This window comes from Cryptomeria japonica, chromosome 4 (genome assembly GCF_030272615.1).
Source record: "Cryptomeria japonica chromosome 4, Sugi_1.0, whole genome shotgun sequence".
NCBI classification, from domain to species: Eukaryota; Viridiplantae; Streptophyta; class Pinopsida; order Cupressales; family Cupressaceae; genus Cryptomeria; species Cryptomeria japonica.
This window is the reverse complement of record NC_081408.1, coordinates 337,085,013-337,108,045: the sequence shown is the minus strand read 5'-3', so window position 1 is coordinate 337,108,045 and position 23,033 is coordinate 337,085,013. Positions and strand designations below refer to the sequence as shown.

Here is a 23,033-nt window from a genome sequence, read left to right as displayed (position 1 = left end):
TTTCCCTGAAGGTTCCCTTTGGTGTCGTATAATTCTTGGCTTCCTGAATCATTTCCAAGCCCAAAGTGGTCTCTTTCGGTTTGCATTACTGGGTTCATTTAAAGGGGCAATTTGATCTTCACTGTCAATTTCTTCAGGAGTCTCCCTCTGAATCTCAAGAGCATGATCCTCTTCCATATTGTCAGGAGGATCTTGATCTTCTATCTCAAGAGAGCTTTTGGATTTCCTGAAAACAATGTCTTCCTCAAAGATGACATCTCTGCTAAGTTCAATTAATCTTTGGCCAGGTATGTATATCCTATAGGCTTTAGATGTTTCACTATAGCCTACAAACATCCCTTTTCTGCTTGAGGGTTCTAACTTAGATCTCTTTTCTTTAGGTATATGTAAGTAGACCGAACAACCAAAGATTCTTAGACGACTTATATCAGGTTTGATGCCAGTGAATGCTTCTTCAGGTGTTTTGTTATCTAGAAGTGAATGAGGGCATCTATTTTGGATGTAGACAACTGTTCTAGAAGCTTTAGCCCAAAATGAAGTTTCCATGTTTTGATCATACATCATAGCTCTAGCAGCTTCGACTATGGTCCTATTATTTCTTTCTGCTACCCCATTCTGTTGGGGATTATAAGGTATAGTAAACTCCCTCCTAATCCCAGTATTTACACAAAACTCCTTAAAAATGTCTAAAGTATATTCCCTCTCATTGTCTGTCCTTAATGTTTTGTTTTTCTTCCTTGACATGTTTTCTACAAGAGTTTTGAATTCCTTGAACCTTATAAGGATTTCTTCAGACTCTTTACATTTAAGAAAATATATCCAAGTTTTCCTAGAGAAGTCATCTACAAATATTACATAGTACAAGAATCCTCCTATAGAGGTTACAGACATGGGTCCACATAAATCAGAATGAATTAGTTCTAATACATTTTTAGATTTGCTATCACTATTGTGGAAAGTTCTTTTTGTATTTGTTCCTAGGGCACAACCCTTGCAAGTTCCTTCATGATTTTGATTTAGCTTAGGCAAACCAATCACCATTTTCTCTATGGAGGGTAGAGAACGAAAATGGAGATGCCCTAATTTTTTGTGCCAAATCTCGTTTGAATTTGAAGTCTCATGAATTAGGGCTTGAGTGGGAGTAGTGCATAGTTTGTAAAGGCATCCATGTCTAACTTCTATAGTATGAGCCTTCTTGATTGTGGAGTTCTTTGGGCATGCTAGAACTTTGCCTTCCATAAAGGTTATCCTATACCCTTTGTCTTCAAGTGCAAAAATGGAGACTAGATTTCTTTTTATTCCTGGCACAAATAATACTCCTGTAAGCTGAAGAGATATGCTTGATTTTAAATTTATGGTACATGTTCCAATCCCTTTGACTGGGTAGTTAGAATCGTCCCCAATGGTTGCTTCCTCATCAGACTTTTCCACCATATTGTCTAGGTGTTCTCTGAATCCGGTGATATGATGCGAGGCACCACTATCAATTACCCAGGTGTTGAGGCTGGTTGATACTTGGCTTGATAAGGTTGAATAGAAGACAAACTTCTCGGGTTCATTCTCCATGCTAGCCTTTTCAACTTCAACAATGGAGGCTTGTTGTTTTGGCCTATCCAGACACTTCATGGCATAATGTCCATACTTATCACATCTGAAACACTGCACTTGAGACATGTCCCTCCTCTTCTTGGAAGAGCCTTTTCTATTGGTGCCCTTGTCCTTCTTCCTCTTGAAGTTCTTCTTCTTCCCTTTCTTGTGAGAGTGAGAATTCGACACATGAATGTCTTCATTGATTGCATTTTGGTCAATCCCCCTAGTAATCAATCTGGATTCTTCTTGAATGCAATCCATCTTCAACCGATCGAACTTGGGAAGCTTTGAACATGCACTTATTCCTTGAATAAATGATTCCCATGATGTTGGGAGTCCATTTAGAGCCATTAACGTTAACTCCTTGTTGTCAATTAGATGACCAATTGTGGAAAGTTGGTCCCTCAATTCAGTGATCCTCATAAAATATGATGTGACAGTTTCTCCCTTATTCATCTTTACATGATGGAGTTGTTTTTTTAATGTGAGAGCTTTGCTGGTATTGTTTATTTCATACATGTCTTCAAGTGATTTGAACATGCAGTATGCTGTGTCATACTTTGAAATAACTGGAACTATATGGTCTCTAACTGCATCCATGATTACTTTCATGGCTTTTCAATTGTTCTTGTTCCATTGAATTTTCTCAACGTCATCATCTGGTTCAGGTATGTTTCCCTTTATAAATGAATCTAGTTCATTCTCCTTCAAGGTAAGCATGATCCTAAACTTCCATGATACAAAATTTGCTGCTCCTTCAAGACGATCTTCGAATCTGACTCCGCTTGCCATTATGAAGAAAGGAATGTGATTTTTCCTAATGAGCAAAATGATAGTCTAGATTAATCTACTATCTCAAATCTAATCGGATCTTCCTTGACCTTGCTCTGATACCATGTTAATGTAGATTAGATTCCTTAGTAGATAAAACAGAGGTATCTTTTAATTTTATTATCTCTCAATTGATGATCTCACTAACCTATGAATCTTGCAGGTTGCTGCAAGTATGAAGGGAGATAGTATGTCCACAAAGTATATTGATTTCCTAAGTTTTAATAATGCTTCAAGTGCTGCTGATTATATCACAACTATCGCTGTGTTTAGAATAAGATCGATCTTCTAAGATTTGCACTGATTGATTTCGGTACACTGTTCATCGATCTGCTTGTGAATCATATATATTAAATGGGGAGGCACATCGATGGATAGACGTGTGGAGGCATGTCTCTCCACCGATATGTCTGTCCATTTAATATTACCAATACCGATTCATAATCGGTGGCATTAGCAAACTGTTTGTTATTATAAACTAATACCGATTCATAATCGGTGGCATTAACAATCCGTTTGCCATTACAAACAATTAAATAAATATCGATTCATAATCGGTGGTTAACTATTCGGTTAACACAACCGATTCACAATCGGTATGTTAAACTGAAAAATCAGTTAATCAATATACATAATCCATTTAGATAAATCGATAATACATTATCGATTTATGGTGGATCGAAGAGGATAGCCGATACACTTTATCGACAGGAAGTGGATCATACATGATCACCAATTTTATACTAGGGAGATGACAATCGATATATGATCAACCATTAGATCATTCAATCAGATTTAGTTTATTCATGAAAATAATATGTATGTATATTAATATACATAGTAATAATAAACTCGATGATTATTACTATGTATATTGGTATACATATATGAAGTATTCTAATGATGTAAGTCTTATTCATGATCTTATTTATCTGACCGAAGCTATCATCTTTAACAGGTAGGGTTGTAATAACCACCTATTGGTTACTACTAATTTATTTTCTCAATACACAAGTACTAACTCAATTGATTAAACATCTTCCATTTAATTTGGATGTATAGTCATGGTGAAAACTCTCTGCCACAATGTGGTAAGCTTCCAATGTTAAGGTTAGCCCTAAAACCAAATCTATACATTGAGGGTTCATTCATAATGGCCTTGCCTACATATCCCTTTTGGGTGTTATAGGTTTTGTAACTCTCATGCCAATAATAGAGATATTTCATCCTCTCCAATGATATAAGATCCTTGATTTCACTTCTGATTCACAATCACTAATTAAGCTGAGGCTTCCAATGCCGTCCATTCACAATAGTATGATAGCAAATGCATTTCATCAAATGCTAGATCAAGCCAACATTTGTGTATGAATACACACAAAATGACATAAGGACCATCTCATATAAAATCATATGTCCACATAGTGACTAGCTCAAGCATACGTGGCATATGCAATGCGAATAATTCACACATTTACACAATATGATAACTTGTGCACGAATCACATATATACAGTGTGACTATCTCATGCACCCAACACATACACAATGTGAATAACTTAAACATCACGAGTTCACATAGAGATAAGCTAGTGAAAATGAAGTCAACCTTATTGCAAGGATCTCCCCCTTTACCTTATTCACTACATAATTGTTTAAGTACATCTCAGTTGGAAAGATGATTGCTGGTGCTTCCCACACTACACCATGGGTCCCATCCCTTTTTCCAATCTACCATGATCTCTAATGACAAGAAAGCATCCCATACTATTTGACAACAAGGGCATAAGTATAACAATTTGCCATGCCTTTTTCCAATCTGCCACCATCTCTAATGACAAGCAAACATCCCATACTAGTTGTCACTAACAAGGGTATAAGCATAACAATGTGCGCAACACATGAGGCCATTTTTACACAAGTAGATAGTGATTGTCTCACACCTACAGAGCGACCAATTGGCAAGAAGTGGATGTGACTAACTACATGCATCTTTCCATCTCTTGGTTCACCAACGCTTATCCTTTGAGTACATCCCAAGTAGACAAAATGAATGCTGGTGCATCCCATACTACACACTGGGTCCCATTCTTTTCTTGGTTGATTTGGTAGTTGTGATAATGAGCAAGCATCCCATCTTGCAATCATCACTAGCTAAGGTGTAAATGTATCAACTATTCAACACACATTACATAAGGCCATTAATAATATTTTCACAACCCTCTAAACCGTAAGTTATAGTGCATTTTGACATCTATTGTCTCCATGCCACTGATGAATGCCTATCCAACTTGGTATGGGGTAGCTCTTGGAATTTATCAACTTGCATTGCAATGGTGAAAGCCAGTTTATCACTATCATACCATGGGTAGCTTTTGGCATTTGTCACCTCCATGCTATTGGCAACTAGATAAACCCTAAGATATGGTAGTTAGCGCTTGGCATTTGTCACCTACACAGTACTAGTGTCAACTAACTAAATTACTCCTATATCATAACATAGACAACTCCTAGCATCTTCGGCTTTGTGCTGGTGGTAAAGCCGGCTAACCCATAAGGTACAATAGGTAGCACTTAACATCTATCACTCACATATTGGTGACAATTGATTATTTGATCTTGAATCAAACTTGGTTCTGACATGTGGGGTCATCTTATATCCAAGTATCCATAATCCAAATATCACAAGGTTTCACAAATACTAGTCAATACTTGGTTATATGTCACATAAACAATCTATAAACCTATAACGTAGGGTTCTATAGGTCTTGAGGTCAAATTACCAACACACAAGTAACACCTTGAACCCACCATGAGTTGGCCTCTATCCAAATGCATATGCATAAACAAATATCAATTCATAAAGTAATCAAGTCCATTCTTTTATTCAATTGCTGCTTGGACACACATTATTTATTAGGTAGAAATAAGCTCACAATAGTAATCATAGTTGCAAGACTCGGGCTCAGCTTAGAATTTGCAAGTTGATTTTTGACTCAAATTTAGACTTGGTGCTCAAACTCAGCAAATTGAAAAAACCATGTAATATAGAGATTTTAAAGGATTTAAAACTATTATCATGCATCTTTCAATAAATAAACATTAGAAACACAATAAACTAATCAAATAGAAGCGACTATGATCATAGACACAAGTATGCATCCATCATGAATATAAAAGTGGATTTTAATTGAAAGAAATAACATTTTTAAATATATAATTTTTTTTTAGTGTATTATGTGTACAAAACTGATGGATTATGATATCAATGGCATCAAAAACAAAAATCACAATATTTAGTAATGAACTTTGGTAAAATGAGCTTGTATCCTTCAAACCAACATTACTAGCTCTATATGGAGTCATGTGCTTGTAGCTTAGACAAGTCTAGAAATGCTTCTATACGTTGAGCATTATTTTGCATAGGGTTTGACCTAGCAAACTAGAAATATAGTTGTAATTTAATTGCTAGAATTTTAATTGGGGGAAATTTGAAGGAATAAAAAAATGTCGTTCTTCCATCCAACACGGTCCAAATTTTATTTCATTTTTTAGAACTAGACTAGATATGCACTCAAAAATATTGGTCATAATAATATTCCTAACCTTATGATTTTATTTACCCTATGGTGTAACCCTTTATGCTTATAATAGTTCAGTTCATGGATGAGATAATATTTGCACTTGCCTTTTATGCTAAATATGACCTTAATGGCTAGCGGTAAGTGATTCCATGAATCCATATAGAAACAATAGGTTTGCAAGTCAACCCTTGTACTCTTATTTTAGTGGTCATAAGATATAGAAACATCACACTCACAAAACATCTTTCAACATCCCACATGATGTGACCACAAGCAACTAGACATGACAACAATGTAGACTCACTAAACGGCCCTCCCAATTTAGTACCCATTGATGGTATGGACATTTATTAGTTCAAGCATTTTAGAAGGATAGAGATTACTAGGGCATTAGGCCTCAAATCAAACAATAAATCACATTGAGTTAAATCCATCACAAGGGTTCCCAAATTATAACATGTACAGGTTACCCCATCAACGCTTGTGTATCACAACTATACAATAGGACAAAAGCACAATTCACCTAACACACACCATTTAATTAATAGTGTCGTAAATAATAATAGCCATCACTGCACTCTCTTCAACATTTGACCATCACATGTTCACAAAGGGTTTTCTTGATGCAAAAGTCACCAAAATATTAATTTTTAGTACAGATTAATTTGCTGACCAGCAAGGTAAAATACAATATTTAGGTATTCAATGCATTTCTATAGCCTCTGAGTTAAGTTTCAAGTAGACATAACTACAAAGTCATATAACTAACACATTATAAATCAGCATGGGTTACAAGCTCATAGTATTTCTCAACTACAGTTACGAGTCTTTCGACTTTACAATTGCCATTCGGGATATCATGCTTTTGACAGAAATTTCACGACCACAAGATTGTGGGTTTGCTAGTGTCTTATGATACCAACTTGTTTTCCAAATTTTGAATGGTTTGCTATAGTCTATGTTTCTAATCTAGTAATTTAGACATCACATATTTTAAGTAAGGTTTGAAGATACACACGGAATCCTTTCATGGAACTAATTTTTTTAATACCAAAGTAGAAGTAAAGGGATGTCATATGCTTATTGTTCTGATGCTCGATACCACATGTTTAAGTTCTTTCAAAATAGCCTAAATGAAAGAAACTATGTAATCGTTTTCTTCACATAGTGATGTCCAAATGAATATTGTTCAAGACGTGGTATCATTTTTAAAAGTCCTATTTAATTATGCCAAGATTTTACATTACAACATTTACCAAAAAGTAAGTGTTGAATCTGAATGAATGCTGAAGTTTCAGCATGCCCCTCCAACCATCTTCTATCTTAGATGTCTAATTTCACATATTGGAAGATACAATGAAGGATTTTGAATGAAGATTTTAGTTTAGACATGTCATGGGTTATTTTTCTGATTTCTAACTTGTGTATGAGTGGTTCTTCATTGGCAAAAATTTGCATTGCTCTATGTTGACTATCTATTTCTTTCACAAGAAATTTATGCATACACTATTGGCATATCGATTGTGAAATTGTTTCTATAGATCCTTGCACAATCTCTTACTTTGTGTAGCTGAACTACATGAGTGGATGGCCATATGAGTGGGTTGGCTCTTTCTAGGCCACCCAATAGAACTTGTTGTCCTCATTTTTTGTTTTCAAAAAATGAAGGACCACTACGGGAAAATTTTATGAAAAAATTGAAATTTTTACTCTATGGCATGTTTCCCGAGGCATAATTTCGACTAATCCTTGGACTGGCTTGATCCTCAGTCCATTCTCGAACTACGTTTCGAATTTCGTCCAATTCTGGGTTCGTTTGCTATGCCTTTCCTTCAATTTCGGGTTTTAAAACCCAGACTGCAGGTGGAGAATTTTCTTCAAACTGCAAGTTTTAATGATATTCATTGTTATGGTCTTTGTAGGGGAATTTTTGATCAATTACATGTGCACTTTTGTTTTAAATATGTCACTTATAATTTATTTTAAGTTTCCCCTTTAATGTTTTTATCTTTTTATTGTTTTTGGGTCATTTTTAGTTAAAATAGGGGTTTTTTGGCTCAACTGCAAGTAAACTTGCAATTTGTTCAAAAAACCCCTACTTTAATGGTTTTCACATGTAATAGGGATTTTAAATCCCCATTACATATGTGCAAGTGTTTTTAATTTGTTATAGGGATTTTATTTCCCTTTTACAAGTATTTTTAAATTTGTCATTTGTCTTTTAAAACCCCATTTTGACATAAAAGTGCATTTTTGACAATTTCGAACTTGTCATTTGTCTTTAAAAACCCGATTTTGACATAAAAGTGCATTTTTAACAATTTCGAACTTGCTATTTGTCTTTTAAAACCCGATTTTGGCTTGTAAATGGAAAAAGTGAAAATAAAACTTGTTATTTTCTCCCTAAAACCCGATTTGCATGTTTTTGGGTAAATCGAACTTCTTGTTTGTCTCCCAAAACCCGATTTGCAAGGAAAATGGATTTGTTGAAGATGTCAAAGCGATTTTTTGGGGAGATTTGCTAGAGATGCAAGGCGTTTAGGATTGTATCCTATTCTCATGCATTTTCAAACACATTTTTCGCCATTAGAGTTTATTATTACTGGTTTTTGGAGCTGAATCAGCAAAAACGTGGTTTATCCAATCCACATTTTGGGCACTTTTTACTCCATAAACCTGCAATCTCCTAAGGCATTTTGCCCTCTCCCACCTAGGCGTGGAGTATGGGATAAGTTTCAAGACATTTAATGATCCATTGATGGTGCATTGAATACCACGTTTTTTGCAAAAACGTGATTTCCTTTGGCCGCGTTTCTAACCTTTGGCATCATTGCTCCAACAAATACCTTAGGCGTTTTGCTCCAATAAACTTGAAATGCACACTTTCATTGGCATTTTGCTCCTCCAAGTTTAAGATTGCTGCCATATTTGGGGCATTTTTACAAAAAAACGTGATAAGGGTTTGATAGTCCGGTTTGCTTCTTCATCTCAAGAAGTATTGCATTGTTGGGGAAGCATTTTGCATTTTTAATAAAGGTATGTTCTTCCTTTCTTCTCTTCTTTTTATTATTTTCTTGTTTTCTTTATTTTTCGTTATTAGTTGCATTTTTGGCATGTGATGTTCTTCCCCTTGAAAATTGGTTTTCGTGAAAGAAATCTTCCCCTTTTTGAAATGCAATTGTTAAATTGCATTGTTCTTCCTAAAATTCCCTCTTAAACTTGTATTCGGGATTTTTAATCTCGATTACAAGTTCGCTGGAAATTCTTGTTCTTCCCCTACGGTTAAGGAATTTAACTATTTTTGGTTAAAATTCCAAGCTTAAAAAGTGTGAAATACCCTTCCCTTGCAAATTCGGGTTTTAAAAACCAGATTACATGTTGAAAAGTTCTTCTCATTTTCATGAAAATGACTTTCCCAGATATTCCCATTTCTATTCATTCGCATTTCCCATATCCATCATGCATCTTCTTTCCCAGTGGCTGCCCTAGAACCTGAGTTTGTTTTTGCATGCGCCCATCATTTTGACAAAGAGTCAAGAGTCATCAAAAATGATGATGGTGAAGCTATAATTCGTCTTGATGCGGATACAATTGAGAAGGTCTTCAAGATACCTCCTGCACCTGTTTATATGGAAATCACCAAAGAAAGTGCAGCAGAGTATTATGTGAAAAGGGAAAAAGATTGCAAGCGACACATCGATAGATGGATCCAAGAGCCTCGTCCTTCCTTCTCAAGATGGGCAAAGTTGTACCGTTGTGATTTCAAGTGGGAGATAGGAGACACCATCACTCTTCTCAGCAGGATGATGGGCCTTGAGCACTCTAATGTCTTTGAGCCATGGATGTATCAATTCATTATGTTCATACGGCAGTTGCATCACATTTCATGGGGCGAAATCATCAGCGATGCTTTGTGCGAACAACTTGCAGCAGTTCCTACCACTATGACCTTTTTCATGAATTCTTATTTGGTATATTTAGCAGCGTCACTTAGACACTTTCCAGGTCTTTCTACCAAGGGTGATCGCTCGCTTATACCAGTTTGGGAATATTATGACCAGTTGCCATTGAAACCTAGCAGACTGCATTTCAGAAGAGTCCAAGATGCATTCTTTGGATATTTCATGTGTCAGTTTGACATGGATCTCAGAAACAAAAGAGTATCAGATGAGGCATGGGTCAAGGTGTCTGAGTATGGGTGTTTAGTCCTGCAATTTCCCACCTTCACCTACATGAGGATTGGATGCTATGATGGACAGCCATACATGCTTCCAAGATACCCAACCGATAAGATAATTCTTATGGAGTTGGGAAGACAGATCATGGCTGTTCATACTTTTCAGTCTGCTAGACACAAGGTTGGAATGGGGATCTCTAGCACAAACCCATTGAAAATTGGTCGATACTCCCTTGTCACATCTGTGAAGGCTAAGGCCATGGAGGTTGAATTGCAGGAAATCAAGCTTAAGAGATTCAAACCTAGAGCTGATTTTGATTATAGAGGTATGAAGGAGAAGATCAAGAAATCCTTTGTGCATGTTCATCGCATTGAAGACATCTGGGTAGATCTCCGCACGGAAGTCAAAGTTCTGAAGATGGATTACTGCAGGCTCACTGTTGAGCAAATTGTTGACTTGAACTTGGCAGATAGCCCACAAGGGATGATCGATGACGGGCATATACTTGATCCTGAATACATTTCACAAAGGGTTGAGGAAGCTCCACTTCCTTTGATCCAATGGTCACACAAGGAGTGCGTCTTCATCCTTGACAGATTTCAACCTATCTTGGCCAACACTAACGCATGGCTGAAAAGTAATGCTGTTAGACTTATTAAAATCAAGGTTGGTAAAGAAGATGATTCTACAGGGCCTCTTGGACGGAAGTCCGAGATTCAGATTGATAACAAGGAGGGTGCTTCATCTTCAGGCACAAGGATCAAGTTACGAGTTAGTCGTGCAGTAGTGCTTCCTCCTGAGGAGACGACTACTCGTGGGAAGGAGAAATCACGGTTCCATGTTCGGGTGATCGATCTGGATAATCCAGAAGAGGGGCAGCAATCTGATGATGCACCTAGGTCTCCAGTTTCAGACTCACCTCACAAGGTCATTCCTCCAGTCTCCATTGAGACGCCTCTTTCTCCTCTTGATTTGCTCATAGATGAGTCTCCTCAGAATGCAGTTCCCATTTCAACATACGGGCCTTCTCCTGATCAACAACGAGAAAGTGTGTTGGAAGTTCCTGAAGATAATCCCACTTGTATTCAGTTATCAGAAACTGATACTTCCACTTCTGGTTTTGAAGAATTCATGAGACAATCTTCATGCCCATTGGTAACTGAGCAAACCATGGTTGCTATTCAAACAGATATTCCTTCTAGGGTGACCACAGTAATTCAAACAGAAACTGCTTCTCCTTCGCCTACGGTTGCTACTGGAAGTGAGTTGATGACTTTGCCTCCATGGCTTAGTTCTTTCACCCCGAAAAGAAAGAAGCAGGAGATCTCACCTGATGCCTTTGACTACCAGCAACTCAAACAGTCCAAATCAAAAGTTGCTAAGAAGGCAAAGACTATCTCTAGGGTAACTGTTGATAGCAACAAGATGAAAGTAGCTGAAATTGTGGAACCTATTGCAGATAAACCACTTGATGAAATGTCAGCTGCTGATTATAAGGTTACAATGGTAGAATTGGGCAAGCAAACACATGAGGTCATTAAACATGATGCTCAGTTTTCTGTTGCTTCACTAGTGCAAAGGTGTGACGATCTTCTTGCAAAGAAAGACAAGCTAAAAGAAGAAAACCGACAGCTCATGGCAGCCATTCATAAAATCACAAAACCTGTTGCTGAAGGGAGTAACTCCATAGGTTCTTCTGGTTCCCAAGAATCGATTTGTGGAGTGGAAAGGGGTGCTCAGAAAGTACAAGCACTGGATTCCTGGGTTGATCAGCTTCATGATCAATGTATTCAAGTGGGAAAAGACATTTTTCAAATAATGTCTAAGTTGGAAACCATTGAGGAAAAACTGGATCAGACTTCTAACACTTTCAAAAAGAATCTGGAAAGTGTTGAGAAAAGTCTGGCAATCTGGCGTACCATGCCCCAACAACAGCTGAGTATTTTGCAGGAGCACGCCATCATCTCTTCCAGGGTCATGTACTTGGAATTTGAGGAACTCATGGAAAACAAAACCCTTGTTCTTAAATCCCTCATTGAGGAGATCAGTGATGCAAGGAGATTCCGGGATGAAGTCTATCGAGGTATTGTCTCACATTGTGAAAGGGCCTCTTGCAATATAGTAAGTCAGGATGGAGAGTTGATTCCAGAAGAAGAAGTTCTTGCTGATTTACAAATGAGGATTCATAATGAATGGAGGAGCGAACAATTCTCGGCAACTTCAATTCAAGCATTGATGAAACACCAAGCCTTTTTGCATGAGATCCGGTCTATCCTGGATAAAGACAATTCTGCACTCCTCCACTGTCACGACACTATTGTGAAGACTATGGTTGTTGCTAAGAACACCCATGAACCGAATCCCGAGGAACTACAAGTGAGCATCAGAAAATTTCAAGGATTCGTGTCTTCACAAAAGGCAACTTAAGTGTTTTTCAATACTTAGTTGAATTTTCCCTCTTTTGTAATCTTTAGTTGTAATTTCGTTTTGACAAGTTACATGTAAAAGTAATTTTTGTAAAATACAAGTTACACATTACTTGTACTTTTGTAATTACATGTAAGGCAACTACAAGTTGTGTCCGATTAGAACTGTAGTTGGAATAAGTCTTAGTTAGTTAGAGTAACTCTTAGTTAATTAATGAAGTCTTAGTTATTTATTGAATGAGTCTTGGTGGTTGAGAGAATCTCTCAAGTTAGTTAGGATCCTCCCACCTTTTTCTCAAGGCTCCTCTTCTATAAATACTTGAGAGGTCCATTGTAAATATATCTTTTGGAAGGCAAGCAAAAACTCTGCCAAATTTACAGCAAGAAGTCTTTGAGCTTATGTATGTGAATTGAAGGTTTTGAAGAATAAGAAAGAAGGATTACTCAAGTTTTGAGTTTTTGAGCTACATGTTTGAGTTTCATTCTTTTTATTTATTCTATGCAAAGTGTTTCTAAAGGAGCTTAGTCCAATCTGATTTGAAGTCTTTGAGCTGCAAGTAGAGAAGATTAATTAAAATAGGAAAATCTCTAGAAGGAGCAGCAAGTCTTTGAGCTTGTGTCTATTCTTGAGGAAAATTACTGTTTGATAAGAAATAGCAGCAAGTCTTTGAGCTTGTATTAGTTCTTGTCTTTGTGTTAAAAGAATAAATTATTCCAGTCTTTGAGCTGTTATCTTTTATCCATTGTAAAAATTTAGTCTAGCAAAGGGTAGATAGGACTTCCAATAGTCAAGTCTTTGAGCTTGATATTGCTGTCCCGTCCCGAAGGAAGTGACGGAAGTCTTTGCGCTTTCAGGAAACTTCATTTCCTTTCTCTCATTTCACTTGAAAGTAGTTACTGCTGTTCATTTTCAATCGCTATCCTTTTCTGTGAAGAGAAAAGGATATTGTCTTTCTTGAAGAAAGAAGGAAGACTGCTGTCCCATCCTGTTTTTATTTCAGTTTTAGTTAGATAGGGGGAGCCTTCCCTTAATTAGGAGAGTTTTTACTCGTGTGCTGTGGTTGAAACCACAATTTTGTATATTTCCCCCAAGTGTACAAAATTTTCAACCAACAGAACTTATACATAAACTGGTTGCAGCCTACAACTTTTCAAGAATCTTATTCACAATCAGAAAATGAAGCATTATAACAGTCATAAAGGTTCAAACTTGTGCACCCAACACTATGTAAGGAATGGTGACAAAACCTCTTACTTGTGGCACCCTAATGCTCCCAAAATCATGCTAATGTAAGAAGATTTGTGTGGCGCCCATGGTCTCCACCTCTCTTCAATCCAAACCAGAAATACAAATAGAGATACAAACTCCAGGCAAAAGAAAAAGTGGGTTTAATATGGGTCCATTATAAAGATCAGGCACAAAATTATAACAATTTTTTTGTACAGTGTTAATTGTTTAGAGAATTTTATGAAATTGGAGTGGCATAGAGAAAACAACAAATACAAATTCGCAACTTAACAACTTATAGCTATTAGAATCTTCCTCTTCAACTTTCCCGCTCTTGCTAGCGTTTGAAATTTTAAATCCCCCACATGTCCACTGTCTTGGGGGAGGATCCTTCCTCCCCGCAACCAGACCCCCCTCCCAATAATGCTGTCGGTTCACATGCTCCTCATGAGGCCCCTGTGTCTGCTTCTGGGACCCCATTGCCTGCGGGTACTTCGGAAAAGATTGACAAGAACGAAGATTCTTGTGGCTCATCCCCTTCGGTACTGACGGAATCTGGTCAGAAGGATGCGGACAAAAGAAAGGATAACCTTGAAGCTGGTAATAAGAAATCCCCTTCTAACGGGCCGGAAAATATTGCCAGTTAGAAGGATGCAGAAGAAGGCAAAAAAGAGACTAAATCCAATTGGAAAAGTGCACTTGTTGGTTCTTCAAATATGACCTTGGAGACGGCTTTGGCTAACTTTATCCAAACTGAGGAGGGGACGAAGATCAAGCTACCTGATAATCTCATGGATAAAATTGCGTCATCCTTGCATTTGGCGCTTGTTGGACGATTCTTCTTCTTCAGATCGTCTACTGACTTGGTTAGACAATGGGCTGCGACAAGATGGAAGTTAAAGGGAAGTGTTGATATCTCAGCTATGTCGGGAGGTCTCTTCGTTTTCAAATTCACTGTTGAGGAGGACTTGATCTTTGTTCTTTCAGGCTTTTGGGCCTATGGAAAACATATTTTAACACTATCTAAATGGAAGCCTGGATTCGACCCCTCTGCTGAACTCAATCGTATGGCCCCTGTTTGGGTCAGGCTTCCTGGTCTCCCACTGGAATTTTGGGATGAACAGATCTTCCGTTGGATTGGGAATTCCTTTGGCAGCTATGTCACTGCTGATTCGGTCACCCTTGCTAAATCCAGGTTAGTTCATGCCCGTTTCTGTGTTAATGTTGCCATTAACAAAGTGTTACCCAACTTTGTGTCCCTCAAATCAAAATGGGGAAAATGGTCTCAGCCCATTGTCTATGAACTACTCTTTTTTGTCAGAAATGTGCTAAGCAGGGGCATACTATTGTTGACTGTAAAGCTCCGACTACTTCTGAACCCAAACTTAAAGAGAAGATTACTGTTAACGATGACCCTATTAGCCCAAGCGCACCCTCATCTTCAGCCCCTATGGGACTGACTAACCCATGTGCGATGTCTGATGACTACCCCCACACAGACAAGATCCTTGATATAATTAGAACTCCTGATGATCCGGTTATTAGCCTACGTTTATCCTGAGACTCTTGAAGATGGGGAAATTCCCCGGTTATTAGCCTACGTTTATCCCCTAACCCTTCTCCCTCCCCCTAATTGGATAAGGATGATGCTCACCACTCCCCTCGCCCCATTGGTGAAGCCAGCCCCTTGCTTCCCCAATCCCCCCAAAAAACCTGTGATGAGAAAGCTTCTCCGGGGAGACCAAATCAGCCAAGCTTTGCATCTCCACCCCAATCCCCTAGCAACTCGGTGATATTGGAGGATTTGTCCAAGTCATTCCTGTTGACATCTAATGTGAAGACCTCCCCACCCTTTATTCCTTCGGTGGATAATGAGAAATGGCTGACATAGAAGAAAAAAACCAGGACTAAGAAGGCGGATGTGGGCACTGACAGCAAAGTTGGAAGACCAACAGAGAGAGTGCTGAGGCAGAAAGCTATGGCGAGGGATATTACAAGGGGACGATAGATGACTCTTGATGGAAATAACAAAACTAGGAAATAAAGTTCCTCTCCTGGAACATAAGGGGACTCAATAGCCCCCAAAAGCAATTTGCTATTAAACAATATATCTTAGAGATGAAGATTGATATCTGTTTATTACAAGAAGTCAAAATGTCCTACCAAACCTTTACAATGACTGCTGGCAAACTTTGGCCGGGCGTTGCGTTTCTATATGTGGAGGCGTTGGGGGCATCTAGTGGAATTGCTACCCTTTGGAACCCCTGCAAGCTCCAAGGTAATGTTCATGTAAGCTCTCAAAACTATCTGGCGGTGACTTTCCAATTTGGTGATCTCTCCTGGCATCTATTCAATATATATGCCCCCAATTCTAAGATGGGAAGGCGCATGGTTTGGGAGGAAATTGCTGATTGCATCCTTGAGGATCAAAATTCTCACTACATGTTTGCTGGTGACTTCAACACCCCTCTCTACCCTTCTGAGAAATGTGGTGGTCTTATGAATTTTTCTGATAGTATGGGGGATTTGGCCAATCTTATAAATGCTACTAGTCTTTTTGATTTAGATATTCAGGGTGTCTCCTTCACCTGTTCTAATAATAGGAAAGGGAACCACCTAATCCAAGTCAGATTGGACAGATTCTTAGTCTCTGTTAAATGGGATATTGGTCACAACTCCTACCTAAGGACCCTCCCAAGGACTGCTTCTGATCATAGCCCTCTCCTCCTCCACTGGGTTGATAGACCCCCCTTGGGTCCACCTCCTTTCCGATATGAGATTATGTGGGCCTCCCCTGTTCAAGGGACAACTATGTTCAGGATAGCTGAGAAATTGAACCTCATCCGATGGGAAGTGAAAGGATGGAATAAAGCAACTTTTGGTGACATATTCAAGAAGAAGAAGGATCTGTGCTCCAGGCTGGAGCAGATTCAAAGTATTATGGCCTCTGGCGATCCTCCTCACTCCCTCAATGAAGAAGAAGACTTCAAAAAGAATTGGAAGGAAATTCTATCTAAGGAGGAAATCTATTGGAAGCAAAGATCCAAAATCCAATGGCTGAAGGAGGGAGACAGGAACTCTGCCTTCTTCCACCGCTCAGCTAGTATTCTCAAAAAGAGAAACACGATCAAATGTCTAAAGGATGACAATGGAAAGGAGATCACGAATGAAGCCCAAATTGGTCAAATTGCTACGGACTTCTTCATCCGTATGTACACTTAGTTTGGAGGAGGAAGCGAGGCTCTTCAAAACAAGCTTTTGAGTAAATTACCTACTGCCATTGGTGAGGAGGATAATTACCAGCTTCTTTCACCCATTTCCTTGGAGGAGGTCCACTTGGCAGTCTTTGCGACGGGTGCTTACAAGACCCCGGGTCTAGATGGCTTCCCCTCGGCTTTTTTCTAGGAATTCTGGGACATTGTTAGCTTTGATGTCACTAGAGCTGTGAAGGATTTCTTTAGGACTGGTAAATTGCTGAAAAAGTTGAATAGCACCTACATTGTTCTTGTTCCCAAGTCTCAGGACCCTAAATGCACGATGGATTTTCGGCCTATAAGCCTCTGCAATACTATTTATAAGATCATCTCTAAGGTCTTAGTGAACAGAATCAAACTGCTGCTTTCTAAGTTTGTCAGCCCCTCTCATAAAGGCTTTGTCTCAGGCCGTCAAATCTTGGATGTGGCCATTGCCACTCACGAAATTATTCATTCCATGGACAAGAGTAGATCCCTGGGTTTGGCTTTTAAACTAGACATCTCAAAAGCTTATGATAAAGTCAACTGGTGTTTCCTATTTAAAACTCTCTCAAAACTGGGTTTTAATCCAAAAATTGTTGATATGATACGAGAGTGTGTGTCTACGGTTCAGTTTGCTGTCTTGATCAATGGGGTTCCTAGGGGTTACTTCAAAGTTGAAAAAGGTATCAGACAAGGGGATCCCCTATCCCCTTATCTTTTTATTATGATTGCTGAGGTTTTGGGCAGAAATTTCCTGGATATGATGGTCAATGGGAGTTTACAGGGTTTCAAAGCTGCTTCTACTATTCCCCACTTTTGTGATCTAGCAATTTGTGGATGACACCTTCCTATTTGGTAAATTCTCTGTGATAGAAGCTAAATATTGGAAGAATGTGCTTATTGACTATGCCTTTGCTTCAGGTCAATGTATCAACTATAATAAAAGTAATCTTTTCTTTTTCAACACCCATATTGATCGGCTTGACCTATTGCCTAATGCCCTTGAACTCCAGGACCTCATGCTCACGTCGCAGATACCTCTATCTTCCCATGAGGATAAATTCATTTGGAAGGGGACTCAGTCTGGGGATTTCTTGTTCAAGTCTGCTTACAGGCAACTCTTGAGATTCAATGGAGATATGGAATGCTGGAAAAAGATCTAGAACCCACAACTTATTCCAAAGATTATTTTTTTTTTCTGGTGGACCCGTATGCATGGAAAAGTAATGACTCAGGATAACATGAGAAGAAAGGGCTTCCAATTACCTAACAGATGTATCCTCTGTAAATCGAAAGAGGAATCTATCAACCATCTTTTTATCCACTGCCCTTTTGCTAGACACTTGTGGACCATTACCCTTGAAAAATGTGGTCTCCAATGGGTGTTCCATGGTGACATACACCAGTTTGTGAATGATTGGTCATCACCTTCCCACCACCCCTTGTTTATATAGCTGTGGAAGCAGGTCCCTCCTCATATATGCTGGAGTGTTTGGAAAGAAAGAAATAACAAAATCTTTAGGGACACTGAAATCTCACCGGACAATGTTTTTAATAGTTGCTTCAAGATGATTATGGACAATATCTCGGTGACTAGATGGGAAACCCCCTCCAACCCCCCCAATCCGACTGATTGGAGAATTGCTGAACATTGGAAACTCCCCTCGAAGTTTAAGTTGTTCAACAACACAAAAGATCGATAGAAAAAGGACCAAATGGGAAGCCCCAAGTCCCTCATGGCACAAACTAAACTTTGATGGGGCAGCCCACAATAATAGGCAAGCGGGAGGTGGTGTGATACGAGATCATTAGGGTGGTCTTATCACCGCCTTTGCGGGAAGCCTGAGGAATCATACTGTCAACCAAGCTGAGGGAATGGCCCTTTTATGGGGGGTGAAGTTCGCCACTGCTATAGGTATCGGACAACTTGAAATTAAAGGGGATTCAAAAATAATTGTGGATGCTGTCAATGGTAGAACTGCGGTGGGTTGGAAAGTGGAAGCGATTTTGAGGAATGCCAGAATGCTTCTAGCTAACCTTGACAGTTTCACTATACGCCACATTTACAGAGAAAGGAATGCGGCTGCCGACTCCATGGTTGCTGTCGGCATGCTGCAAGAGGGCTTGCGGTGTTGGAGGAGTACTGATCCGCTGCCAGTGATCACCAAGGAGATCTTGGAGAAAGAAAAAACTAAGTTCTAATGATGACTCCCCTCCCACTGCTTTACCTTTTAATCAGTTGTAATATGATGAGGATCATAAATTACCAAATTTTGAATTTGAAGTTGGAACCTGCCAATCGTGGGATGGATATGCCACGTGGCTGCATATGGCCTAGTCATCATCTCCAAAATAATCTAAGGGGATTAAATAATGATTTTATCTACTTGCGGAGTACTGATATTGGGAAAGGCAATATTTTTTTAATCATTCGGACGAATGACATTGGCGGTGATGAAGGCAATAGCTTGTCTCGGCTAAGTAACATTGGGTGGATTGATGGTTCACAAGAGCGGAATAGATCTTGGGCTTAGGAAAACTGTTCAAACACGACTTGCAATAATCACGACAATTATTGCACTGTTTTATATCAAAATTTGCTGGGTCTGCTTCTGGACTTTGTTTTGGCTCTTGAGCGGCTCTGTATTTTCTTTGCCTTGCTTCTCATTACTACTGCTAAGCTGGAGGAAGCGATTATGGGGGGTGACAGACTGAGACTTGAACCGGACAAAACAAATGATTTCAGAGCCAGGCTGACGGTTTGGTTTGTGTGCATGGAAGGAGGAATTGATAAGTTCATGGAGAGTATGAAAGGCAATGATGAGAGACTGTCTAAACAGTTTGTGGCTTCCTGGGAGGATAGAAGGGTCACTATGGGTGGCATTTCGTTTGAAGTGAATGAGGAGGTTATTGCTCAAGCGACGGGCCTTTCCATGGAAGGCCAAAAATGGAAAAAGAAGAGCCGTATCTCAGACACTACTAGTCTGAATTAATTCTTCTGCGACGGTGAGAACCCTGTGAAGCGGGCTAGTGGATTCAATCGTGAGGAGCTTCCGCCGCCATGGGATGAGGTGTGCTACATCATCATGAAATATTTTACTCTCGAAGGGCGGTATGGGGTTTTCTATTACTACCACCTTCCTTTTTTTAATCATCTTAGGAATATGGATCTTATTTCTATTTCTTTTTATCTATTGCATTCTATGGCTGCTAATGTGAGAGATGTCATTGAGGCTAAGAAGAAAAACAAGGATTATACTATTCTCCATCAAGGCCTTATCCTTCGGCTGTATAATTTCCATCTGGCCCTTTGCCCTCCCCGCACGATTTAGGGCCAAAATGTGTCTGAAAACCAGTTCCCGCCCATGGCCGCTGCCAACCTTGTAAAAAACCCTACTCTTCTGCTTGAACCTAGCTCCTCTAGCAAGAAAAACAAAAAGCATGCCTGCCGCTCGGAGGACTGAAAACCCTTTGGGTCCAAGAAAGTGAAAATCCAGCAAATTGACTCCGATGTGGAGATCACTGATGAAGCCAACACTCCCCGTCGCTCTGTGAAACTGGTGTCCAAACCCCCTGAAAAAGAGAAACCCTTTAAGGACCCCTCCTCATCCCATGATACAGGGGATACCAATCTCTTTGATAATGCGGCCCCTTCTCATTCCATCGCGACCCCTCATACTGATAGCTCTACTCATGTCTCTGAGAGCCCTAAAAACTCTGTGAACCCGGATGTTGAACCCAAGTCTCGGGCCAATTCTCCGTCCCCTACCCTCAGGTTTGAGAAAATGGTAATTGTGGAGGAAGCTAGTAGTATCAAGGAGGAAGCAGAGGGCAAGCTGTTGGATTTGGAGAAGAAAGTGGACGCCTTGAACAAGAAAATGCAGGAAATTGTTAGCAGAGCGAATTTCACCGAAAAAAGGCCACATGAGGTCACCAGGTTCGTGCTGAAAGTCATGCACAACTCTGCGACCACTCTGTGTCTCTTGCAGGAAAACACCTAGAAAGGTAAAAAGGAGGAAGAGAATTACAAAGACCTCTTTAAATTTCTCCCCAAAGAATGGGAGGAGGCTCAGACCCAAGATGAGTCATGGCAATAAAAAGTAGGGATGTTAGCTACTTGGTAGTTTTTTGAGTTTTTGGATGGCTTTGGTGGCTTTGCTGTTTATAGTTATGGTTATATTCCTTGCTGGTTAATCTTCGACTTGGTTATCTTTAGCCCTGCGTGACATATTTTACGGTTTACTATGACTCTTTTAAACTCTGTTAATATGGGTAGTATGTTTAAAGTTTTTGATAGAGGAAAGTTTTAGGAGGCTGTGATTTTGCTGTTTTTCTGCTAACAATTGCTCGTTTGCTGTTAATGTGACTGTATCTGGGTCAGCCCCCTAGTTTTGGCTGCTTTTAATGTCAAAAACAAATACAAATTCATTCATAATTTTCTAATATGTCACAGACGACTAATGTTCTTTATGCTTTGTTTGAGTGAATCATCCATTTTTTCTCTTAAAGTTATTTTGTAGTGAAGTTTGCAAATTATCTAGCTATTGTTTTCTTTTAATAACCTTTAGCTTGATGTTTATGTCCAGAGAACAGTAGAGAAATGGCTAAGGAAAGAGAAAGAAGAGAAAAAGAAGCGTCAAAAGGAGAGAAAGGCCCAAGGTCTCCCAGAGTTTGAAGATGATATTGAAGGCAGTCGTGATGCTGGGGATCCAGCCAGGGTTCCTATTCGACTACTGAATAATGGTTGGGCTGGAGGGAGACTTCATTCCACTCTGGCTGGTGAAGATCCTTATAATATTTAGCTCAACTAGTGTCTAGTGTCTCAAGATAATAATGGATGACGCATTCAAATTAGAAGAGCTGAAGTTAAAGCAATAATCACTGCACTTTTTGGCTTTTAAAAGTGATTAGGCACGGTGTCATGTCACTTTCCTAAATGGTCAGCAAACTATTCTTTACTTGGGCGCTCAAAATAAAGTACTTTTTTATTATGTAATAAATTAGTATTAAGTTACTTTTGTTTTCAATTTAAATAAAGGGCCGAAATGTAATGCCTATAAAGGCAAACCTAATGCCCTCATTTTTATTCGAATTATTATTTTCATGAACAATTTTCATTTGGAGCTCTCAAGGATGAAATCCCTTGACAGTGTGATCTCTGGGACTGTAACACCCAATTTCCTGATTGGGTTGAGGATGAAAAATCCTCAATTCTTCATCTTTTGGATGCAATTTACGAGAAAATTCTGAACAAACTAAGCGAATTAATATATTGTTTTGCCTTGTAACTGTATTCAGTCCTACGGCTGTAAGGTCAGTTATTAGCCGCAGATTTTTATCATTATTAATTGAATGCGATTGTCTTTCTGCATTTATAGCACTTCTAAATATTGACAATTTATGGTCTGAGAATAAAGGTGTTTCTGAAGTTATATATTATCAATTGCAGATTATCGTTTACGATTTGTTCTCAAACAATCAGCGCCACCCCTATTGCATCTTATATACTGAGCTGTTTATATTCAGCTTCTTTCTCCACCTCAAATAGTTGTTTTTTAATCTCTATTAGTTGAATACAATTTTTTTCTCACCTTTCCTCAGCCAACATTTTGAGAATGTATCAAAACACATTCCTTCTTTACTTTGAACAAGCTCATTAGCATTTTTTTTTTTACTTTTGAGAATCTTGCATGTTTTCAATGTTTGTAACCAATTTGTTTTCTACTTCTAGTGTAATGAGCATGAGATCCTCCTAATTACAATTACGTTTAAATAAATTGTAATAAATATAATTAAATAAATGTAATTATGAACATTATTATAGTTATGAAAGGGTGTGATTTTTGGTAACCATGTGACATTATATAAACTTATGAATTAATAAAGAAGGATACATAGAGAGAGGGAGAAAATAATAGAAGAAAAAGAAATTGAAAGAAGCAAAAGCGAGAGGATAGTTA

At 38.7% G+C, this 23,033-nt stretch overlaps 1 protein-coding gene across 2 annotated transcripts in view; it reads left to right on the top strand.

Moving 5' to 3' along the window:
* Window positions 1-22,448, top strand: part of LOC131063597 (ABC transporter I family member 20) — a 44,321-nt gene extending 21,873 nt beyond the window's left edge. For both annotated transcript variants that reach the window (XM_057997464.2, XM_057997463.2), the window contains one exon: window positions 21,660-22,448. In XM_057997464.2, coding sequence (XP_057853447.2) covers window positions 21,660-21,875 — 216 coding nt within the window. In that variant the 3' untranslated portion in view covers window positions 21,876-22,448. The remainder of the gene's footprint in view (window positions 1-21,659) is intronic.
* Window positions 22,449-23,033: the final 585 nt, after the last annotated feature.